At 37.0% G+C, this 24,827-nt stretch overlaps 1 protein-coding gene across 5 annotated transcripts in view; it reads left to right on the top strand.

Moving 5' to 3' along the window:
- Nucleotides 1-24,827, top strand: part of BRCC3 (BRCA1/BRCA2-containing complex subunit 3) — a 56,061-nt gene that overhangs the window by 18,057 nt on the left and 13,177 nt on the right. For 2 of the 5 annotated variants that reach the window (XM_080794841.1, XM_080794842.1), the window contains 3 exons: nt 33-121; nt 1,872-1,927; nt 22,499-22,573. In XM_080794841.1, coding sequence (XP_080650967.1) covers nt 33-121; nt 1,872-1,927; nt 22,499-22,573 — 220 coding nt within the window. The remainder of the gene's footprint in view (nt 1-32; nt 122-1,871; nt 1,928-22,498; nt 22,574-24,827) is intronic. The other 3 variants (XM_080794843.1, XM_080794845.1, XM_080794844.1) reach the window with 2 other exon arrangements.

Below are 24,827 nucleotides of genomic sequence, written 5' to 3' on the forward strand. Positions count from 1 at the left end.
GACAGCAGATTTTTATTTTTGTTTATTTGCAGATGTTCGCACGCAAGCCATGTACCAGATGATGGATCAAGGCTTTGTAGGACTTATTTTTTCCTGTTTCATAGAAGATAAAAACACAAAGGTATTTGTGTGTGTGTGTGTGTGTGTGTGTGTGTGCGTGTGTGTGTGTAAGCACACACACACAGAATAGAGAAAAATCTTTTTGCAATTTTAATAGGGTGGCCAGGGAAGGTTTCAATGAGAAGGGTCATTGAGTCAGGACCTGAAGAAAGTGAGGGAGCAAGTCTTGTGGATTTCTTGGGGGAAGAGCGTTCCAGGCAGACGAAATAGCCAGTGCAAAGACCCTAAGGTGAGTGTGGCATGTTCAGGGGACATCAAGGAAGTCAGTGTGGCAGAATGAGGAAGACCATGACCATATGTCCCAGTTTGCCTCTAGCAGTCCCAGTTTTATCCCATTATTCTAGTCTCCTATTTGGTTAGGACCTTTCCTTCTTGAAAGTATCCTGGTTTGGACAATAACTCATTTGGTTGTTCTACAATGAGGTCTGAAAGGTAACCAGGGGCCAGATCTCATGAGGCCTTTGATTCGACTGACTTGAGAAGCCACTGGAGGGTGAATTTACGTTTTAATGGGATCTCTCTGGCTACTGTGTTGATAGTAGACTGGACGGGGGGGTGGGGGTGGGTGCATGGGGAAGGTGGGGGTATGGAATCCATGACATCTGTGAAACCAGTTAGGGAGATACTGGAGTACTCTAAGAGAGAGTTGATGGAGATTTGACCATGGTGGTAGGAGTGGAGCTAATGAAAAGGGGCCAGATTCTGTACATATTTTGATGGTAATAATAATTATATAATTATATGATTATAATATAATAATAACGGCCACAAGTGCTGCCGTTTGTCAATCTGTTGTATGGTGTTTGACATAAGCATGCTCTAACCCTGACCACGGGTCTGTGAGGATGAGGATTATTTATGTATTTATTTTAGAGAGAAAGAGAACATGCGTGGGAGGGGCAGAGGGAGAGGGAGAGAGAATCTCAAGCAGACTCCATGCTGAGTGGAGAGCCCATTGCAGGGCTTAATCTTACCACCCCGCGATCATGACCCGAGCTGAAATCAGGAGTTGGATGCTTAACTGACTGAGCCCCCCAGGTGCCCTGAGGATTATTATTATCTGCATTTGATGGATGAGAAGCTCAGAGAAGAGAAGTTGAACAGCCCAGTCAATGGCTAGTCTTAGCAATTTTCTATGTAGAGTGTTTCTGTTTGAATTGTTCGTTTATGTCAAGAGGTTTGACTATGTGTCAGTTCAAACAAAAAGAAAATTACCATTTAACATTGTAGGAATGAATTTTGCCAAAACTATCTCAAGTATGCTCTGTCCTTTAGTACCTTAGTTATATGGTCAGAAGTTATATTAATAATGAATATTGTTCATAAAGCCACTCTTTTCCAGAAACAGTAATCTTGAAGTTTATACTTCATCTGAAGTGATTTTGGCTTTGTCATTATAAATTTATTTATTGTCATTATAAATATTTGGATAAGTTTGTCAGCTTCCAACAAAACTGTTCAAATGCTCTGGTTCTTGGTTTCTTGGTCCTCATGTTTATAAGAAATTCTCTGCTGTCACATGAACAGATGTTTCATTAAGGCCATTTCATGTTGACTGAGCTGAGTACATGATCCTTTACGGAAATCGGAATCCCTTTTAACCTTCCACTTCTAGAAGGTCTTCGGATACCACCTATGTAAGGATATGAGTATTAGGTCTGAATCTACTAAAGTAATCCTTCTCTGTGTGATCTTTCTTTCTTTCTGTCTTTCTTTCTTTCTCTTTCTTTTTCCTTTTTTTTTTCTTTTAGACTGGCCGAGTACTCTACACTTGCTTTCAATCTATACAGGCCCAGAAGAGCTCAGAGTAAGTATGACAGAGATGTATGCATGTATGTGTGTATTGGTGGGCTAATTGACTGTACAGACCCAATTAAATAAATTATGCATCTAAATAATGGAATAATATGCAGCCATTAAAAATACAAGGACGTTCAGTAGTAATACAGAAATATCTGCAAGAAACATCATTAAATAAAAAAGGCAAGGTACGAGAATAGTATGTATAGTATGGATAGCATGCTACCATTTGGGTAAGGATATGGAAGAGATATGTACACATCAACGTGCCAGCATACTTGCTAGTAAATACACAAAATACGTGGAAGGAAACACATCAGTCACCTCAGTAGAGACAAAGCGATGTTTATGTTTATATCTTGAAATAATATGCTTTTCGTATTCTTTCTTGATTTACTAATTTTAGATGTTATCTATTCTTAATACGTTACTTCGCCCTCACAAATGAGGATTTAGCTCACATGCCCCGCCCCATCTCCATGTCCCCCAGTGTAGTTATGTTACTACTTTCGTTCTTCTGTTGGTGACTTTTCTATTCTTCAAGTTTGCCTCTTTATTCTGTCCGCAACAGACAATAGACACTATCTTTTGGCTCCCTGCTGTTACTTGTATTTTTTACTATAAACCTTTATATTTTCACAGTTGCAAACAGCTGTGGTATGTGTTGCAACCATAATTGCATTTTCTGTGCTTTTTCTACTTGTTGACTCTAAGAGTAGAAAATACAGTGTTTATCATCATGATTATGTAAATATCATTATTCCATGTACAACCAAGCAGTGTAAAGTAGTATATTATGATTCCATTTCCTTTCTTGAACAGCTTTTTGCTTTTCCATGGGGTGTTTCAATGGCTTTTCTCTCCTTATTTTTCTGCCTTTATCACCTCCCTGAGTTCCAGATTCTTAGGAGTAATATAGAAATCTTTGGAGTCCCTGCTTTTGCTAGGATCACTCCCTGAAGCCCTCCATCTTCCTACCTTAGTCAGGTCTTGGCTGACATCCTGGAACTTTCCTTCATTATTCTCCTTGGTTAGATTCACTGATTTCAGTGGATTTCATTTCAGTCCGCTGTCTGGATTTTATGTCATCTTTCTTGGTTCACTCTTTCTAAGAAAGGTATGCATTTGAGTCTTTTACCTGTTTAACTCTTGTTCTTTTATAGGGCACTTTTTTTTCTCTGACAGCTTTTGGGAACTGCTCTATTCTTGATGTTGTGAAATTTCATATGATACAACCAGAGTGTGGATATTCTATGATTCAAACTGCTGGATGTTGTCAGTGAGACAGCACTTGTCCTGCAACTCTGGGAAGTTCTGTGCTATCATTTTCTTTTGGATCCTCAGATGAAACAATCCAGTTCCTGGGAAGAAAAGATCTTATTCATAATTCAATCAAGTCCCATCATTTAAAGCTTCAAGTGTAACTCAGTCTTTGGGGGATAATTCCTCATTCTTTGAGTTATTTCCCTTTCTCTCCACTTTGACTCTAATAAGGTGGCATTTGGAGTGTTGGGAAGATGAGGTAAATGAACTTGTGCTATAGAGAAGGGAGACTTCCTGGTCTCAAGCTGCTTTAGGGAATCAGGACATGAATCCTTTTGTTCATGGTTAATGCCCACCTTCATTTACCCAGTGTAGTTCTCCTCTCTCATGGAGTTGAAGCCCCAACATAAAGAGATACCTTAACAGCTTCCTCTCCTGTGACTACCTCATTCTCTCCATAGGTTAGTAGGATTGATGTGTCATATCATTTTCTCTGTTCTTAGATAAATCTCCCCCTTGTTTTTCCTCTCTCCTTCTAGAACTCCTATTAGTCAGATATTAAAGGTCCTGGATTGACGGTAGTGACTCTTTCAACTCATATTTTCTGTCTCTCTCTTTTTTGTTCTGATTTCTCAAGAATATTTTAGATTTTATCTTCCAGCCCTTTCATTTAGCAATTTTTTTATATTTTTAATTTGTAAGAGATTTGTCCTTGTTTAGTGGTTATTCCTATTTCACAGTATCCTATTCTTGATTTGTTAACATGATAGTTAAATAGGAAATGTTAAATTTTCTTCTGTTTTTTCAGTTACCTGTTTCCTCTGTGGTAATTTTTTTTCTGTTTATTTTTATTATATTTATATTCATGTTATATTTATAATATATTATGACTTTTAAAAATACTTCTGAACAATCCTCTTTTAAGAACAAGCCAACAAAAACATGAGTGCTAGCTCATTATTTGTAGCCTTAGTTCGTCAGCAGGAGCATTGAAAGCCAGCCACTTTTCTCATGGATCACCAAGTGCTAGTTTTCAGGTATCCTGCTCTGGGACACCAGTCTTAACAATTGCTACAATTCCAGACACTTTATTCTGTTAGTTAGGAGAACTTTTACTGCTGCTGCTATTGTTGCTAATGATGATGATGGTGATTTTGGCTTAAGAATGGAAGGCTGGTTACTAGTTCTGTGTCTCCAGAGGCTCAGTTGTAGAAGAGCATAAAAGATTAACTAGAGTCCAAAATTTCTGGCAGGAGGACCAAAAAAGGGTAGCCTCCAGGAAATTACGCAAAGGGAGGAGTGTGTTAACGCCAGCTTCATAAAGTTGTTTGTAAATTTCTGGGCCCACTCGTGAGCCATTAATGTATGGACCTGATCTTAATTAGCATGAATGATAACTGAATTAAATAGTAGACCACCACGGAGGTCCCATACTAACCACTGGGTGGCATGCAGGCAGGAAGGATCTGAAGATGACTAGAAATGCTCTGAAAATTGAACTGACATTGGAACCACAGCCCATGTGGAAATTTCAGCCTGAACTTAACTAGGCAACTTAACAAAAGCAACATTCTTTGTAGAATATAAACAAGACCCAGGAGATTATAAAAAATATTCAAAACACACAGTATATAATTCAGAATTATGTATGGGAAGAACGACAAAAATCTCAACTTGTGTGGAAAACAGTAATCAACAGATGCCAGCACTGAGGGGACAATGATGACTTTAAAGTAACTATTAGAAAAATGTTTTTAAAAATCACAAATACTTCTATAACAAATGTTTAAATAGAAAGTCTCAGCAAACAAATAATTTGGCAAAACCTGTGAGAATCAACTTTCTTAGAACTGTAGAAACTAATCAGAACTTTATAGCAACCAGGCAAATGCTTAGTCAAAAAAATCACAATCTCACATTTAAGGAAATCTTTTTTGAGTCATTACAGGGCCACTAAGCTAACGGGACTGAAATCTCAGTGGCCATATATAACAAAGAATATAGATTATGAAAAATTAGTTCAAGAAAGTCACAAACACACAAAATCAGATAAAACAAGCAACAACAACAAACCCTAGGGTGGGGTAGAATCTGGTTTCCACCATTCCTGTGTTATAATATTCAAGACTTCCGGTTTTAACAACAACAAAAAAGGCATTCAAAGAAACAAATTTGGGGCCATAAACAAGAAAAAGGAATTGATAAAAAATTCCTGGAGGAAGCCCAGACATTGGACTTATAATCAATATTCTCAAAAAGCTAAAAGGAAACCATGTACAAAGAATGAAAGGAAACTATGAAAAGGACAGAGGCTATCAAATTGAGAATATTGGTAAAGAGACAAATTATAAAAAGGAACCAACTAGGAATTCTGGAATGAGAAGTGTAATAACTGAAGTGGGAAATTCACCAGAGAGATTCAACAACAGATTTGAGAAGAAAAAAGAAAGAATCAACTGATATTATGTCTGAGGAACAGAAAGTGAAAAGAATGAAGAAAACTGAACAGAGCCTAAGAGACCCGTGGGACACTTTGAAATATTATCAGTATACTCAAAATAGGAGTCTCAGTACAAGATGAGAGGGAGAAACAGGCAGAAAACATATATATAAAAGAATAATGGTAAAAAAAAAGTTCCCAAACTTGATGAATGGCATGAAGGTACACATCCAAGAATCTCAAAGAACTCCAAGCAGGGTACACTCAACACAGACTGACATTGACTCATATTATAATCAGTGTTGGAAGCCAAAGGCAAACAGAGAATCTTGAAAGCAGCAAGAGAGAAGTGACTCATTACACACAAGGGTTAGGGGTAGATTGAAAGACAGTTTATCATCAGAAACCAGAGTAGCCAAAAGGCAGTGGGATGAAATATTCTAAATGCTGAGAGAGAAAAAAAGAACAACAGAGCTACTAAAGAAGAATTCTGTATCTGGCAAAATCATCCTCTAAAATGTAGGAGAAATTGGCATTCCCAGGTAAACAAAAACTGAGAATATTGTTACTAGTAGATCCACCAAACAGTAGCTGAAAATACATTTTTCTCAAGTGCACGTGGGATGTTCTCCAGGATAAACCACATGTTAGTCCACAAAGTAAGTCTCAATAGATCTAAGAAGTTTGAAATCATACAAAGCATCTTCTAAAAATACAGAATGAGATCTGAAATCATTTACAGATGGAAATTTGGAAATTTCACAAATATGTGGAAATTAAATAATACAGTCTTAAGCAACCAATGGGACAAAGAAAAAATTACAGAAGAAACTAAAAAATACTTTGAAATTAAAATCACAGTATACCAAAATTTATGAGTTACAAAAAAAATAGTAGTTAGAGGGAAATTTATAGCTATACAATAAAAAAGAAATCAGCCAGGAGTGCCTGGCTGTCTCAGTTGGTAGAGTGTGTGACTCTTGATCTCGGGGTTGTGAGTTCCTCCTCCAGGTTGCTTGTAGAGATTACTTAAAAAAGAAAACAAAATTAAAGTTAAAAAAAATAATAAAAAAAATATTTTAAGTCAATAACTTAACTTTACACTTTAAGGAACTGGAAAAAGTGTCAACCAAATACAAAGCAGTTAGAAGGAAGGAAATCATAAGTGTTAAAGTTGAAGATAAATAGGGAATAGAAAAACAATACATAAGGGACACCTGGGTGGCTCAGTCTGCCTTTGGCTTAGGTCATGATCTCAGGGTCCTGGGATTGAGCCCCACATTGGGCTTCCTGTTTAGCCAGGAGTCTGCTTTTCCCTCTCCCTCTCCCTACCCCGTGTGTGCTCTCTCACTCACTCTTGCAAGTAAAATATTTTTTTTTTTTAAAGAAAATCAATATAATTAAATACACGAAAAGTTAGTTCTTGGAAGAGGTCAACAAAATTGACATATCTTTAGTTAGAATGACAAAAATGAGAGAAGACACAAATAACTAAAATTTGAAATAAAAGTAGGGACACTACCACTGGCCTTCCAGAAATAAAAGGATTATAAGGTAAAACTGAACAGTTACATGCCAACACATTAGATAACCTAAATGAAATGGAAAAATTCCTAGAAATACACAAATTGCCAAAACTGGTTCAAAAGGAAAGAAAACTAGAACAAACCTATAAAAATAGATTGAATCAGTAGTAAAAAAAACCTCCTGACAAAGAAAATTCTAAAACCAAATGACTACACTGATTAATTCTGACACACACTAAAAGAAGAATTAACACTAATCCTTCTCAAATTCTTCCAAAAAATAGAAGAGGAGGGAATACTTATAATTCATTCTTTGAATCCATTTCCCTGATACCAAAGCCAGACAATAATATCACAAAAAAGTAAAGGAAAAAAATTACAAGGCACTATTCCTTATGAATACAGATACAAAAATTTTCAGTAAAGCCCTAGCAAACTGAATACAAGAGCACAGTAAAAGGATTATATGCCATGACCAAGTGGTATTTATCCCAGACATACAAGCAAGTTTTAAGATAAAATCTTTAATATAATATGAAGGGAAATACCCACATGATTATCTTAATTGATGCACAAAAAGCATTTGACAAATTCCAACACAGTTTCATGATAAAATCACTAAAAAAACTAGGAATTTAGAGGACATTCCTCAACATTTATGGACATTTATGAGAACCCCCAACTAAGATTTTACTTAGTGGTGAAAGAGTGAAAACTTTCTAAGATCCGGAACAAGACAAGGATGCCCACTTTCACCACTGCTATTCAACATTGTACTAGTAGTTCTAGCCAAGACAATTAGGCAAGAAAACAAATAAAAGGCATTCAAGTTGGAATGTAAGAAGTAAAACTATCTGTATTTGAAGATGACATGATCCTATTTATATAGAAAGTCCCAAAAAAGTCCCCAAAAGCTATTAGAGCTAATAAATTTTGCAAAGCTGTAGTGCTCAAAGTCCATGTTCAAAAATCAGTATGTTTCTACATACTAGCAAGGAACAATCCAAAAAGGAAATTAAGAAAATAGTTCGTTTACAATAGCATTCATAATAATGAAATAATGGAATACCCAGGAAAAAAATTTAACCAAGTATGGGGAAGACTTATAAAGTTAAAAATAGAATATGCTGCTGAAAGAAATTAAAGAAAAAATAAATAAGTCAGAAGACATCCCATATTCGTGGATCAGAAGATGCGGTATCATTAAGGTGAGAGTACAACCCAAAGAGATCTCCAGATTCAATACAATCCCTATTAAAATTCTAATGCCCCTTTCTGGGGTTGGACATCTGCCTTTGGCCCAGTTCATGATCCCTGGGTCCTGAGATCAAGCCGTGCATCAGACTCCTTGCTCAGTGGGGAGCCTGCTTTTCCCTCTCCTGCTCCCCCTGCCTGTGTGCTCCCTCCCTCTGTCTTACAAATAAATAAATAAAATCTTAAAAAGATAAAATTCTAATGGCCCCTTTTACAGAAATGGAAAAGATGATCCTAAAATTTTATATGAAATTGCAGAGTGTCCTGGATAGCCAAAATAATAATGAAAAAGAACAAAGTTGGAGGAATTATACTTCCAGATTTCAAAACTTAGTACAAAGCTTCAGCAACCAAAACAGTGTGGATCTGGCATAAGTATAGATTATAAACCGGTAGAATAGAATCGAGAATCCAGATGTAAACCTGTATACTAATGGCCATTTGATTTTCAACAAGGGTACTAGTGTTATTCAATGAGGAGAGAGTAGTCTGTTCAAGTGTTGCTGGGACAACTGGATATCCATATCTATTATAAACAAAAGTTAACTCAAAATAGGTCAATGACCTAAATAGAAGAGCTGAAGCCAGAAAACACTGAGAAGAAAACATAGGGATAATCATGACATTGGATTTTTTTATTTTTAATTTTAATTAATTTATTTTTAATAGGCTCCACACCCAGTGTGGAGCCCAACACATGGCTTGAACTCATGACCCTGAGATTAAGACCTAAGCTGAGATCAAGAGTTGGATGCTTAACCATCCAAGTCACTCAGACACCCCCTGACATTGGATTTTAGATGGAATCTTAGATATGACATGAAAAGCATGAATAACAAAAGAACATAAAGTGGACTTTAAAAAATTAAAAACTCTTGTGCCTCAAAAGACATTATCCAGAAAGTGAAAGGACAAGCTACAGAATAGGAGAAAATATTTGCCAGTCAGATAGCTACTATGGCTCTAGTATTCAGAATATATAAGGTAGTCTCAAAATTCAACAGCAAAATGACAAAAAAAAACCTCTATTTAAAAATGGGCAAAGAATTTGAATAGATCTTTCTAAAGAAGATGTACAAATGGTCAATAAGTACATGAAAAAATATTCATCAGTCATTTTGAAAATGCAAATCGAAGCTAAAATGAGATGCCCCCTCATGTTTGATAAGTTGAACATAATTTTCAAAATGGAAAATAGCAAGTTGGTAAAGATGTGGAGAAATTGGAAACTTTAGATGTTGCTGGTGGGATTATAAAATGGTGTCACTGTGAAAAACAGTTTGGTGGTTCTTCAAAAAGTTAGAATTATCTTATGTTCTAGTAATTGTATTCCTAGGTATATATCCAAAAGAATTAAAAACATGTACTCAAATACTTGTATGTGAATATTCATAGCAGCAGTATTCACAATAGTCAAAAGATGGAAACAACCCAAATGTTCACCAACTGATTAATAGATAAGCTAAATATAGTACAGTTGACCCTTGAACAACATGGGGGCTAGGGGTGCCAACCCTCAGTAAAAAATACACATGTAACTTTTGACTTCCCCAAATCTTAACTACTAATAGCTTACTGTTGACCAGAAACCTTACTGATAACATAAACAGTCAATCAACACATATTTTATATATGTATTATATACTATATTCTTCTAATATGGAAAAGAAAATGTTAATAAAATAATAAGAAAGAGAAAATACATTTATAATACTATTGTGTATTTATAAGAAAAAATCTATGTAAGTGGACTCATTCAGTTTAAACCCATGTTGTTTAAGGATCAGCTATATCCTTTGAATGGAATATTACTCATTCAGAGAAAAGGAATGAGTAATATTACGCTAAGGAATTACGCTAAGTGAAGCCAAACACAAAAAGTCACATATTACATGATTTCATTATATAAAGTATTCAGAATAGCTAAATCCATAGAGACAGCAAATTGGCGGTTGGCAATGGGTTGAAGAGAGGGGAGAATGCCACAGACGCATCTCTTGATCTCAGGGTTGTGAGTTTGAGTCCCAGGTTGAGTGTAGAGATTACTTTAAAAATTAATTAATTAGTTTAAAAAAAAGTAGAATCCATCCGGGGTGATAGAAATGTTTTAGAACTAGTTAGGTGTTGTGGTCCCCCAACATCATGAATGTACTAAGTGCTACTGAATTGTTTACTTTAAAATGGTTAATTTTATATGAATTGTATCTCAATTTTTAAAAATGGGCAAAGGACTTAAGTAGACATTTCTCCAAGGAATGTATATAAATGGCCAGTAAATACATAAAAAGCTGCCCTACATCATTAGTCTTTAGGGAAATGCAAATAAAAACACTAATGATTGCATACTACTTCCCACCCAGTAGGATAGGTATAATTTTTTTAAAGGAAAATAACATGTTGCCGAGGCTGTGGAGACAGTGGACATTGCTTCAGTTGCTATGGAAAAGTTTGGTGATTCCTCAATAATTTATATATAGAATTAACGTATGACCTAGCAGGCATACCCTTAGGTAACACCAAAGACAATTGAAAACAAGTGTTCAAAGAAAAACTTGTACTTGAATGCTGATAACAGCATTTTTTTTGTAATAGCCCAAATATGGAAACAGCCCATATGTCGGGCTGATAAATGCTATAACAAGGTGGACCCTGAATACTTGCTAAGCCACATATGGTACAAAATATCCAGAAGAGGCAAATCTGGAGAGACGAAAAGTAGAGAAGAGAGGCAAATTGAGAGTAAATTTGTGTGCTGTTTCAATAATCCGCAGATCAGACAAAACTGAAAGAGCTGTACAGTGAAGGAAGGATGGCATTTTCAATAAATGGTGTTAGACAAGTAGACTAGCAAATACAGAATAATGTCAATCTAGCCTTATATCAAACTTCATGTAAAGAAAAGATCATAGGTTCAAATAGAAAACAAAACTATGAAAGTTTTAGAGTTAAAGAGAGGAGAAAATCTGTATGTTGGGCCTGCCAACAACTTACACATAGAACCAAAAGTATTTTCCATAAAAGAAAACTTGATAAGTGAGACTTCATCAAAATTAAAAACTTTGCTGAGTGAAACTTGTTTTATTTTTAATTTTAATTTTTTAAAAGATTCTGTTTATTTGTCAGACAAAGGGAAAGAGAGCACAAGCAGGGGGAGCAGCAGGCAGAGAGAGAAGCAGGTTCCCCAGTGATCAAGGAGTCCAGTGTGGGGCTCCATCCCAGGACCCTGAGACCATGACCTGAGCTGAAGGCAGACGCTTAACTGACTGAGCCACCCTGGTGCCCCATGAAAGAAACTTTTAAGAGAATAAAAAGACTAGTTACAGAATGAGTGAAAGTATTTGCAAGTCACATATCTGACTATAGACTTGTATCAAAAAAACAGAGAGAGAGAGAGAGAGAGAGACAGAGACAGAGAGAGACAGAGACTCATGGTTTGTATGACCCACATTCATTACTATTCACATTTTCGAAATGCAGAAAATGCATTGCATGGAGTGCTGGGTGTTGTACATAAACAATGAACTTGGAACACTGCATCAAAAACTAATTAATGTATTTTATGGTAACTAACATAACACAACAAAAAAATTTAAGAAGAGGGCCAACTGGGTGGCTCTGTGGGTTAAGCCTCTGCCTTCGGATCAGGTCATCATCTCAGGGTCCTGGGATCAAAGCAGACTCCCCACTGAGAAGAGAGCCCCGAGTTAGGGTTCTCTGCTCAGCGGGGAGCCTGCTTCCCCCTCTTGCTCTGCCTGCCTCTCTGTCTACTTGTGATCTCTTTCTCTATCAAATAAAACAAACAAACAAAAAAGAATAGATAAAGACCTCTTAAAACTCAACAAAAAAAGCAAACAACCCAATTAAGAAACAGGCAAAAGACATGAACAGATACTTCAAGTATATAAGGATAGCAAATAAGCACATGAAAAGATGGTGAACATCACTAGCTATTAAGAAAACGAACGTGGAACTGGAACTCATAAAATGCTGGTGGAAATGCACAGTGATGAAGTCACTTTAGAAAACTGGGACTTAGCAGTTTCTTGTTACCTGCCATAGAGAAATGAACATAACTTCACACAACCCTAACCCTAACCCTGTATGCCTATGTTTATAGCAGCGTTATCATAACTGCCATACAATGGAAACAACCCGAATGCCTTCCATAGGTGAGTAGATTATCAAACTGTAAGACACCCATATGGTGGAGAAGTGCTCAACAATAAAAAGGAATGAACTTTTGATATTGGCAACTTGTAAGAATTTCAGAGGCTGAGTGTAAGAAGGCAGTCTCTAACCTGCTGTATGATTGCATTTATGTGATATTCTGAAAAAATGAAATTATAGGGATAGAGAATAAGTCAGTGGTTTGTAGGGCTTATGGATTGGGGTGGGGTATGAGTATAAAGGCTTACCATGAGGGAATTTTTTTAGAGTTGTTGATGGAAAATTCTGTACCCTTGTTAAAGTGGCTACTGGAGTCTATGTTAGACTTCTTTGAACTGTACTTCCTGCACTTTGTACTGTATGACAAAAGTAAAAAAAAAAAAAAGCACGTTATACATCATCAGTACATGACTTTTGTGACAAATGATTTTAAGATCTAAAGGAAGGGGTGATTTCATAGGAAAATATACCAAAGTTGATTAAAAAATAGAAAACTTATTTAGTGCAGTTATCAAAGCTGAGACTGAAAATAGTGATTAAGGATCTATGATTGTAAAACCCGTCATGTTTACGTGGCTTCACAGCTGAATTCTAAGTAACTTTTGAAGGATTAAAAAAAATGTTTTTTACATGTTTTTCCAGACCATACAGAAAGGTTAAAAGCTCCCCAATTTTTTAAAATAACTAGAATAATTTTGACACCAAAATCTGATTAGAGATCTCACAGAAAAAAACTGTTGACCAATATCACTTAAAGATGTAAAAAATCCAGAATAAAATATCAGCAAATCAAATATAACAGTGTTATTAAGGAATAACACAATGAGCAAGTTCAGTTTAATCCAGAAATACAGGTTCCTTCAGCTTCAGGAAATCTAAATGTATTATAATTCATTACATCCACAGATCATAGGAGAAAAACCATAGACACTGGAAAGACATTGACAAAAGTCATTGTTAATGGTAACCGTCAGGTACTTGATGTGCCTCCTCTCATTTAATTTTGCCAAAAATCCTCTGCCCCCCCCCCCTTTATTGGTGAGGAAATGAACTCAGAAATTAAGAGACTTGATGCCGCATCACTAGAGCTCTTCTGTGGCCTCCAAGTTAACAGCTGTCCCTGTGCATAGTCTGGATCCCAGCCAGGGACAGGGCCCAAGAACAAGAAGTATATGCAGTGGCACCTAGGACCTGTTTATGTTCACTTGCAGCCTTTCTAACCCAGAGCATTTTATCAGAAGCCAGGCCCACTTGGTCACACAGCTGGTGGTCTGCATTTATTCAGTTTGTAGGAAGCTGATCCCAGGTCCTTTCCTCACCTTGAAGGAGAAACGGTTTTGGAAGAGACGGTATATGGCAGCAAAACCAACAAATATACAATATAGTATTTCTCATTAAATTCATACTTTTTGTTGCTTTTCTAAATAGGATTTCCCCCCTTTTCCTATTATAAATTCTGGATGGTTATTCTTCCCATATAGGTGCTATGTAGTTTTCTAGGTAGATGATCATAATCTTACTGGTATGACCTACATACAAAAGTTGAATACCAGAGTTGAGTGGCAAACATCACTGTCTTTCTGACTCTCATGGGAATACTTCTGATGTTCTATCAAATATGGGTGTTATGATTTTGTGGTAGACATCCTCTATTCCTTCATTAACTTAAGGAAGTTTCCTTCTAGTTTCCTGAGAATTTTTAATTATGAATGTCTCTCATTTTATCATATGCCTGCTTGTCATTTGCTGAATTGATAATGTGGCTGTTTCCCCTTTTCATTAGTTTAGGTAATGATTTACATTGAAAACTCTTTAAACTGAACTGTTGTTGCATTCCTGAGGTAAACCCTACTTTTTCATGATGTATTGTTCTTTTAATACAAAGTCAATTCTATTTGCTACTATTTGGCTCAAGATATTACCTCTATGTCCATAAGTGAGATTAGCCTAAAGTATTCTTGACTTGGGTTTCTCTTGAGTGGTTTTGGTTTCAGGATTATTTTATTAAGTTATAAAACGAATTGGATTTTTTTTTCTCTTTTCCGGAAAGACAATATAGCATAATAAGTAAGAACATAGCTCTGTAGCCAGATGCTTTTGTTGGAATCCTGATTTTCTGTGATCTTGACTTCTAACACCATAGGTCACTTTTTCTTGTTTTTCAACCATTTTTAAATGGAATCACACAATATGTACTCTCCTGTGTATAGTTTCTTCCAATCAGTTGGTAAGATTCATCCATGTCGTTGCATGAAGCAATAGCTTAGTAATTCTCGTTGCTGTATTCATTGTATAAGCATACCACAGTTTATTCATTCCATTGAGTGTTCCGGTTTTTAAGAGGCTCTTATTAATTGTGCTGCTATGAATATTCTTGTTGTTGTGAACATATGTACATTTGTTGGGTATTTCTGTTGGGTACTTACCTAGGAGTGGAATATGTAGGTATATGTGTATATATGTTCAGCTTTAAATAGGTAATGCTAACAGTTTTCCAAAGTGTCAGTACCAGAAATATTGGAGAGTTGCTTCTTCCACATCCTTGCCAATGCTTGGTACTCTCTGTCTTGTTCATTTTGCCATTCTGGTGAGTGTGTAATCATAGTACATTGTGGCTTTAGTTTGCATTTTGTTGATCACTAATAAAGTTGAAAATCTACTCATATATTTTTTTAGGTCTAGCCTTTTATTCTTATATGAATAGCTTCTGTCTTATACATAGATATTGCCCTATATTCATAGCCCCAAAATTAAAGTCAAATAATCAGAATGTTTTTATTTAGGTTCATAATATGTGTGTAACGGTTTACTAGGTTGTATTAGTTAAAATTACCTTTGGTTGAGAACTAAACAAAAACTCCAAAAATAGTACCTTAAGCAAAGTTAAATTCTCCATCACAGAAAAGAAGTAAACAGGTAGACAGTAAATGGCTGTTTCGAAAGGAAATAGGCATCTTCTGTCTTGTTACTCCATTGTGCAAGGTCTCTAAATAACCCAAGATGGATGATAAACTTTAAGATTTACCATGATATTCTAAACAGCAAATGGAAGGACGTTTTTAAAAAGATCCTCCTCTTTTTAAGGCATCTTCCAGGTAGTACATATAACTTTTTCATGTATTTCTTATTAGCTAGCAAGTATACAGTAACAGCTAGCTGCAAGAGACGCTAAGAAGTATTTTAGCTTAGAATCCATGCACCCAGCTAAAAATTAGGGCTTTTGTTTACTAGGGAAGATACTTAGGGGATATCTGGAGCAGTTTCTTTTCTACAGGATGTGTTAGAGGGAAATCAAGAAGTAAAAGCTGCAGTCCCTACTCCTACTCCTCTATTGCTACCTAGATTCTCAAATGTATTCAGTGGTCAAGACTGCAGTGCGGCATTCAGCAATGTGATAGGCAATTTAAGGGACCTAAGAATCCATAAAGGAAAGGGGCAACCTGGACAGAAACAGCAAAATATAAGATAGGAGCAGAATGAACATTGAATGAATGATTAAATAATGGAAAGACTGAGCATTCTATTCATTTTTTTTCCAATTGAGAACAGCTTAAAGTTATAAAATAATGCAAGGGAGTTACTTTAACATTTAATTGCTCATAATGATGGGTTTTACTTCAGGGGCTGAGTGCAAGTGTGTGTGTGTGTCTGTGTGTGTGTTGCAAATATAGAGATAGTGCATATATAAATATGTGTGTGTATGTATTTGTGTGTGTGTATATATATATATATATATATACACACATATATATGTATATATATATATATATATATATATACACATATACACGCTTGTATACCTTGCATTAATAAACATCCTTTTTGATATTTATACTCCTATCTTTCTCAAATGGAATAACAGTGGAATGTCCTTAGTTATCTTAGGGATGTTGTAAGCCATTAGTTAAAAAAAAAGTCCCAATTGCACCAGATCCTCCTGTCCCTAAATGGAACATTCCTAAAGCTTCTAGGTATTACATATCTAGAGATAAAGCCAACCTCCCACCATGCAAAAACAAAAAATAACTTGAAAAATACTACTCATATCCATGAGGGAAATAACTACTGTCATAAACTGTAAATTACATGTAGAGTGACATCTGCAAGGTGACACACTAGGAGAAAAACCACAGGACCAGATGGCTTCATAGGTAAATTCTACCAAATATTCAAAGAGGAATTAATACCCTTTTTTTTTTATTTGACAGACAGAAATCACAACTAGGCAGAGAGGCAGGCAGAGAGAGAGGAGGAAGCAGGCTCCCCGCAGAGCAGAGAGCCCGATGCGGGGCTCGATCCCAGGACACTGGGATCATGACCTGAGCCGAAGGCAGAGGCTTTAACCCACTGAGCCACCCAGGCGCCCCAATACCTTTTTAAAACAGAAGAGGGAACACTTCCAAACTCATTTTATGAGACCAGCATTACCCTGATACCAAAGCCGCATAAAGCTAGAGTACTACGGGCAAATATCCCTTTAATGAACAGGGATGCAAAAATCTTTAATAAAATACCAGCAAACTGAATTCAACAGCACATTAAAGGGATTATACACCAGTAACAAGTATACAAATGTGATTATCCCTGGGATATAAAGATGTTTCAACATATGCAAATAAATCAAGTTGATACACCATATTAACAGAATGAAAGATGATAAAAACCACATGATCACCTTAGTTAATGCAGAAAAGCATAAAAATTCAACAAAATAGGTATAGAAGGAACGGGGAAAAAACTGAAAGTTTTCCCTCTAAGATCCAGTACAAGGCAAAGATACCCAGTCTTGCCACTTCTGTTCAGCATAGTGCGGGAAGTCTTAGAGCAGTCGTACAAGAAAAAGAAAAGTCCTCTATATCAGAAGTAAAATTTATCTCAGATCTCAGGTGACATCACGTATGTAGAAAACCCTAAAGACTCAACAACAACAAAAAACTTAAAACTAATAAATTCCGTAAAGTTGCAGAATAAAAAACAAATATATAAAGATCAGTTAAGTTTCTATACACAAACAAACTACCCCAATAGGGAATAAAATCCCATTCACAATACTTAGGGGTAAGTATAAAATACTTAGGGATAAGCTTAACCAAAGTCAAAGACTTGTACCCTGAAAATGATAAAATATTGATGAAGGAAATTAGGGAAGACAGAATGGAAGGACATGCCATGTTCACAGATTGGAAGAATTAATTAAAATCCTAATGGCATTTAAAAAACATACTTATTTATTTATTTGAGAGAGAGAGGAGAGGGGCAGAGGTAGAGGGAGATAAGCAGATTCCTCAATGAGCATGGAGTCCAGTGTGCGTCTTGATCCCAGGACCATGAGATCATGACCTGAGCCAAAATCAAGAGCTGGACGCTTCACTGACTGAGCCACCCAGTTGCCCCCCACCATGGCATTTTTTACATAAATAGGAAAAATAATCCTAAAATTCATATGGATTCACAAAAATCAACTCAAAATGGATTAAAGACTGAAACGTAAGACCTAAAAACATAAAACTACTAGAGTAAAATGTAGGAAAAAAGCTTTTTGAAGAACTTGGCAATGATTTTTTTGGATGTGGCAACAAAGGCAAAAATAGGCATGTGGGATTTCATCAAACTGAAAGTTTCTGCAGAACAAAGGAAATATTCAACAGAGTGAAAAGGTAAAGCCTGTGAAATGGGAGAAAATATTTGCAAACCATATATCTGATAAGGGGTTAATATCTAAAACATATAAGGAACTTGATAACAAAACCCCAAATAACCCAATTTAAAGAAAAGTGAAAAAAATTTTTAAAAAAGTTAAAACATGAAGGACCTAACTAAACATTTCTAAAAAGAAGACCTACAAAGGGCCAACAGATATTTGAAAGGTACACAGCATCACTAGTTATCAAGAATGATATGCATTCTTGTATGTCATACATGCACGATGAATATTATTGAGCCTTAATATCGAAAGAAATCTTGCCATTTGCAACAACATGGATGAACCTAACCTTAATCTTGTGCTAAGTGAAGTAAGCTTGACACAGAAAGACAGATACTGCCTTACTTCACTTGTATGTGGAACCTAAAACAGTCAGACTCACAGAAACAGAGCGTAGAATGGTGGTTGCCAGGGACTGAGAGGTGAGTGAAATCAGTAGATATTGGTCAAAGGATACAAAGTTTCAGTTATGCAAGATATGAATAAATTCTGGAGAGCCAATATACAACAATGTGACTGTAATTAACAATACTGTATTTTATACTTGAAATTTGGTAGAAGGGTAACTCCTAAGTGTTCTGAACCCACCAACAGTTATACTTCAATAAAGCTATTAATTGAAGTACAAAGCACTGATTTTCTCTGAACTTTGGAGTGATTTAATAGAAACCTTTTAAGTACTAAGAACAAATTTATTTTTGTAGGATGGTGAAGATAGCGGTCTGAAAAATCTGTTTAGGAGCGCATTGTTGGAGGGAAAGCTTTTTAACTGGAAATGTTAGTGGTACCAGAGTTTCAGAATGTGTTTGTCATTATGTTCTCAATAAATGGGGCTAACCCTATAAAATAATGCTACTGTAATGGAAGAAAACAGAAGAAGAATTGGATTCTGTCACGAGAGACAGTTACTAGGTCAAGGAGTGACTTTCAGAAATAAAGTGGCTCGTCCAAGACCATGCGGCTGGACAAATGCTTACTCTGTGTCTCCTTTTAAGAATGTCAGGGTCCAGGAACGGCTGGGGGGCTCAGTGGGTTAAGTGTCTGCCTTCAGCTCAGCTCATGATCCCAGCATCCTGGGATCGAGCCCTGCATTGGGCTTCTTGCACACTGGGGAGTCTGCTTCTCCCTCTCCCTTTGCCCCTCCCCCTGCTCATGCCGTCACTCTCTCTCTGACAAAAATAAATAAATAAAATCTTAAAAAAAGAGAGAATGCCAGGGCCCAGAGGTGCCTGGGCGACACAATCGGTTAACCGTCTGACTCTTGGCTTTGGCTCAGGTTGTGATCTCATGGCTGTGCGATTGAGCCCTGAGTCGGGCTCCGCGCTGAGCACGGAGTCTGCTGGACATTTTCACTCCCTCTGCCTCTGCCCCTCCTCCCATTCATGCTCATTTTCATTCTCTCTTTGTCTCTCTCTCTCTTTGAAATAAGTAAATAAATAAATCTTGTAAAACAATGTCAGGTCCCAAATCTATTTAACTGAAGGCACTGACAAGATCATCAAAATCATTACTAGAAGCAAATGATCTAGAACCTCCACATAAATCAGATATAGAGCTAGAATGTCATCCCACATAAAAAAGAGGAGAAACCCATGACCAATGAAAATTATGGCACCCATTAAGTGTTCTGGGTTTTTTTTTTTAACCTTCTTAATCTTCAAGACCTTATTTTAGCTGCACAGTGCTATTTTTTTCTTGCTTGCTCATTTTTTAAACAGCTTCATTAAGGCATAATTGATATACAAAGAACTACACATATTTAATGGATACAATTTGATGAGTTTGGACGTATGTAAATAGACGTGATACCATCCCCACGATCAAGGTAATAGACATTGCCAGTACCTCCAAAGTTTCCTTGTTTCCTTTGTGGGTTTTTTCTTGTTTGGTTCATTTTATTTTGGGGAGGGGGGGTTAAGAAGAGAACATGAGATCTGCCCTCTTAACAAATTTTGAAATGCACTATACCTTACTGTTCATTCTAGGCACCGTGTTGTACAGCAGATCTTTAGAATTTATTCATGTAGCTTAACTGAAGCTTTATGCCCATTGAATAACAACCCCTTTTATACCTACCCCATCCCCTGGCAACCACTACTGTATTCTCTGCTTCTATGAGTGGAATCATGCAGTATTTGTCAGCTGTGGTAATTTATAGTTCCCTAGAAAATTATCCATTTCATCTGTTTTCCGTTCTTTGGACTTGATATATGTATTTAACATTTAAAAATTTTTTTTAAAAAATGTGTTTCATTTTCTTTGTAGCACTAATATAAGTTAGTTGTTCATTTCTTATTTACAGTCTCATTCCCCCCTTTAGATTGTTGTCTCCATGACTGTAGGGACGTCCTATGTCTTGTTGACTAGCACCTAGAGCAGGGCCTAGGTATTTACCGGTAAATATTTCTTAAGTGGATGACTGTGTGATCTGTTTCTTTAAGTATGTCCCCTTTTCCATTGCTAATGCTGTTTACTTGTGTTTTCTTTTTTTTCTTGATTCTGTTGCCAGAGGCTTATCTATTTTGTTGGTTTTTTTAAAGGACCAGCTTTAAGTTCTCTAGATCAATTCAGTTTCTTATCTTTTAAAAAAATTCTGCTTTTTTCTTTATTAATTTCTTCCTTCTGTTTTCTGTACGTTTTATTGTTGCTGTGTTGTTCTCATTGTTGTCTTCATTCTAGATTCTTGAGGTAAGGGTCTCCTGGGTGACTCATTCCGTTAAGCGTCTGCCTTCAGCTCAGGTCATGACCCCAGGGTCCTCGGATCGAGCCCCGCATCGGGCTCTCTGCTCAGCACAGAGCCTGCTTCTCCTCCCTCTGCCTGGTACTCCGCCTGCTTATGCGCACACGCGCGCTCTCTCTCCCTCTGGTAAATGAATAAAATCTTTAGAAAGATGAATTCTTGAGATGAAAATTAAGTTTACTTTCTGTCTCCCTTGTTCTCTGGTAAATACTTTTAATGCTATAAATTTTCCTCCTCGCTTTTGCTTCATTCCATAGGTTCCAGTGGCTTTTTTTTTTTTTACTTCTGATTTATGTTTTCAGTTTTTATTTTCTCTTCAATCGAACAGTTATTTCGAAGTGCATTTAAAAATTTCCAGGTTTATAGATCTGGGAGGGGGTGGATTATATTTATTTATTTTTCTGTTACTTTAATTTTTTTTAGAGAGAGTGAGAGTGTGGGGTGGGGAGGGCCAGAGGGAGTGGGAAAGGGGGAGAGAGAATCTTAGGCAGGCCCCAGGCCCAGCAGAGAGATCATGACCTGAGTGGAAATCAGACTGAGCCGCCCACGTGCCCCATAATTCTTAATACATTACGGTAACCATGGCCTAGGTGATACCGGCTTTACAGAAATTTTTGGATATTTCCTTTGTTACCTAGAAAAGGAGTCCACAGACTACATGCTGTAGGCTACAAGGGCCTGGTGCCTGTTTTGGAGCATCTGACCCTTGTTTACCAGTTACAGCTGCTCAGCTGAGTGGTTCTGACAGAGACCCTGTTGCCCACACAGCTGTTCTACACAATAATGTTTTACCCAGTAAAACAAAATGCTGTTTTTAAAAAAACAAAGTAAAACAAAAATGTTTTACGCAGTAAAACGTTTACTGTCTGCACTTTTCACAAAAAGTTCACTGACCTCTGACTTAAAACATGGTCAATTTTCGTGACTTTTTTATATGCACCAAAAAATATGTATATTGTCTCTTGGGTACAAGTCCCTTATCTCCTTATTAGCATAAGCTTGTTAAGTTGTGTTACAGTTGTGTTACAGTCCTTATATCCTTCCTCACAGTGTGTGCTTTTGGTTATACATATCTGAGAGAGACGTATGGAAACCTCCCATCCGCTTCTGTATTTTAGGGTTATCTATTTTGAAGCTGCATTGGTATTGCATAAAGAGTTTATAAAGGTTCATAACTATTATATTATATTGTCCTGTTGTGTTTTCCTTCATAAACTATGAACTAGCTTTCTTCGCCCATTTACACGTTTATTTATGTATGCCTTAAACCATTTCTAGAGACTATGATTGTTCCTGTCAGGTTTAGGTCGAACTACGTATATTGGGGAAAAAAACGAAATAATAAATAACAGTTTAAACAAGAAAGCTTATTTCTTTCTTGGGTTGAAGTCTGGAGGTAGGTATTCCCGGGCTCTGTGATGTCATCAGGGACCCAGGCTCCGATCTTCTGCTTCACCATCTTGGTATATGGTTTTCATCCTAAGGTCCCCTCATGGTCCACGAGACTTCTGGAGTTCCAGCCAGCACATCTCCATTGAGGGCCAGAAGGAAGAGGAAAGGTAGGAGGGCAAAAAGGGGCCTGTCCTAGCTCAGCCGCTCAGCCAATTTCTCATAAATGACGTCAGAAATCCCAGAAAACAGTTCCATTTCCATCTCACTGGCGGAACGTAGTGAAGTAGCCACACCTAAGCAGAGAGGCCCGTCGAGTAGCTTTGGCTCGGCCGGAGAGCGCCGTTCTGTTCCCAAGGACGACAGTGGGACTGCCTGTTGCATGTTGCCTTTTCCTTCACTGTCAACCTTCCTCAGTTACTTTGTTTCAGGGATGTCTCTTTTAAATAGAATATAGCAAGATCTTGACTTACTTGGTTTTAAACAATCAGAACATCTGTCTTAATAGGTGAGTGTAATGCATTCATTTTAGTATCATTGCTGCAATTGTCTGTTTGCCTCCTGTTTGCCTTCTGTTTAATTCTTTTGACTTTTCCTGCCACTTGTTACACTGAATTTTCTGTTTTTTTTTTTTCTGTTTTACAAGTTGTGTGTACTGTTTTGATCCTTTTAGTTATTGCTCTTGGTGTTTTTTAACATTGCTTTAAAATAATTTCAAATTTACAGAAAAGTTGCAAGGGTAGTACAAAGGATTCCTGTGTGCCCTTTACCCAGATTCCTCAGATGTCAACATTTTATCATATTTCCATGATCATTTTTTCCTTATGCCTATAAATAGTGTTTCTTTTTAAAAAGATTTTATGTATTTATTTGACAGAAAGACAGAGAGAGACACAGCGAGAGAGGGAACACAAGCAGGGGCAATGGGAGAGGGAGAAGCAGGCTCCCCCCGGAGCAGGGCACCCGATGTGGGATTATATATTCTGGAGCTGAGAGGATCCCCAGAAAAACCTCCATCCAGCTCGTCAGTGCTACAGATGAAAAGAAAAAGGAGGACCCGAAGTTCCCTTCCGCGCCTGGGGAGCTTGTCTGCGGTCCTGGTTGAGCTGATGTATGTTCACACCAGCCGCCCTTGCCCTGAGCCGGACTCTGCCCGGGGCCGGAACACCACGGCGGCGTCCGCATCATTCTCTGGTGTTCAAGAGCCCCCAGTTTCGTCAGGGGGACAAAGAAGTAACAAAAGAATAGTGTGCCTCCAAATACCTCATGATAATAATGGACTAGAACCCATTGAATAAAATAAGAATCCAGATATACACATATATGTTAATAAATAAATTAATAAATAGACACATGGACAGGGAAAGCCCTTCCTGGGAGTAGATTGCCAACTGACAAATGTACTTTCTTTTCATCTATCATTAGGTATTTTGAGGGTGAGCCCCTCCCATGTTCTTTGGGTTCGGGTTCGGGTTAGGGTTAGGGTTTCCCTTATTCTAACCCTAACCCTAACTGCTCGATTTTGTAGCACAGGAAGATGTTCCACTTTCATCTCGTTCTTTCCTGCATTTCTCCAAGGAGCCCCAGTTCCATTTAGTTTTTAACAGCTTTATTGAGGTACAGTCGCATACAATAAACTACACATGTTTAAAGTAGATAGTTTTGGCAAGTTTTGACATGTACATTCCTAGATAATGAAAATATCCCTCACCCCCAAATTTTCCTAGTGCCCCTCTGTAATTCCTCCCTTAGTACTCCCTGTCCCTCCTGCAACCTAAGGCCCTGAGCTACAGACACTATAGAGTAGTCTGCATTTTTGTAGAGAAAAAATAGACACATATGTAGAGTCATAGACTGTAAGCTTTTTGTCTGTCTCATTTCATGCACCAAAATTATTTTGAGATTCATGTATGTTATAACAGGTATCAATAGTTTACACCTTTTATTACAGAAAAGTAGTAAATCATATAAGTATTACCCCAATTTGTGTATTCATTTGCCTGTTGATAGACATTTGAGTTACTTGCAGTTTTGGTTTATTACAAACAAAGTCTTTGTATGGATATGTGCTCTCTCTTCCCTTGGGGCGATACCTAGGAGCAGACTGGTTGAATTATATGGTACGTGTATATTTAGCTTTTTAAGAAATTCCAGACTTTTCCAAAACAGCCTGCTGAGATTTTTGATTGGGATTACATTGAATGTGGATCATTCTGGGGAGAATTGACATCTTAATAATATTGAGTGTTCCAGTCTTTCTCTGACTGACTTATCTCACTTAGCATTACACCCTCTAGCTCCGTCCACGTCATGGCAGACGGCAGGATTTCATTCTTTTGATGGCCGAGTAGTGTTCCATCATGTACATAGACCACGTCTTCATCATTCATCTACCGGTGGATACTCGGGCTGTTTCCATACTCT

The sequence above is a fragment of the Martes martes genome (genome assembly GCF_963455335.1).
Source record: "Martes martes genome assembly, chromosome: X".
NCBI classification, from domain to species: Eukaryota; Metazoa; Chordata; class Mammalia; order Carnivora; family Mustelidae; genus Martes; species Martes martes.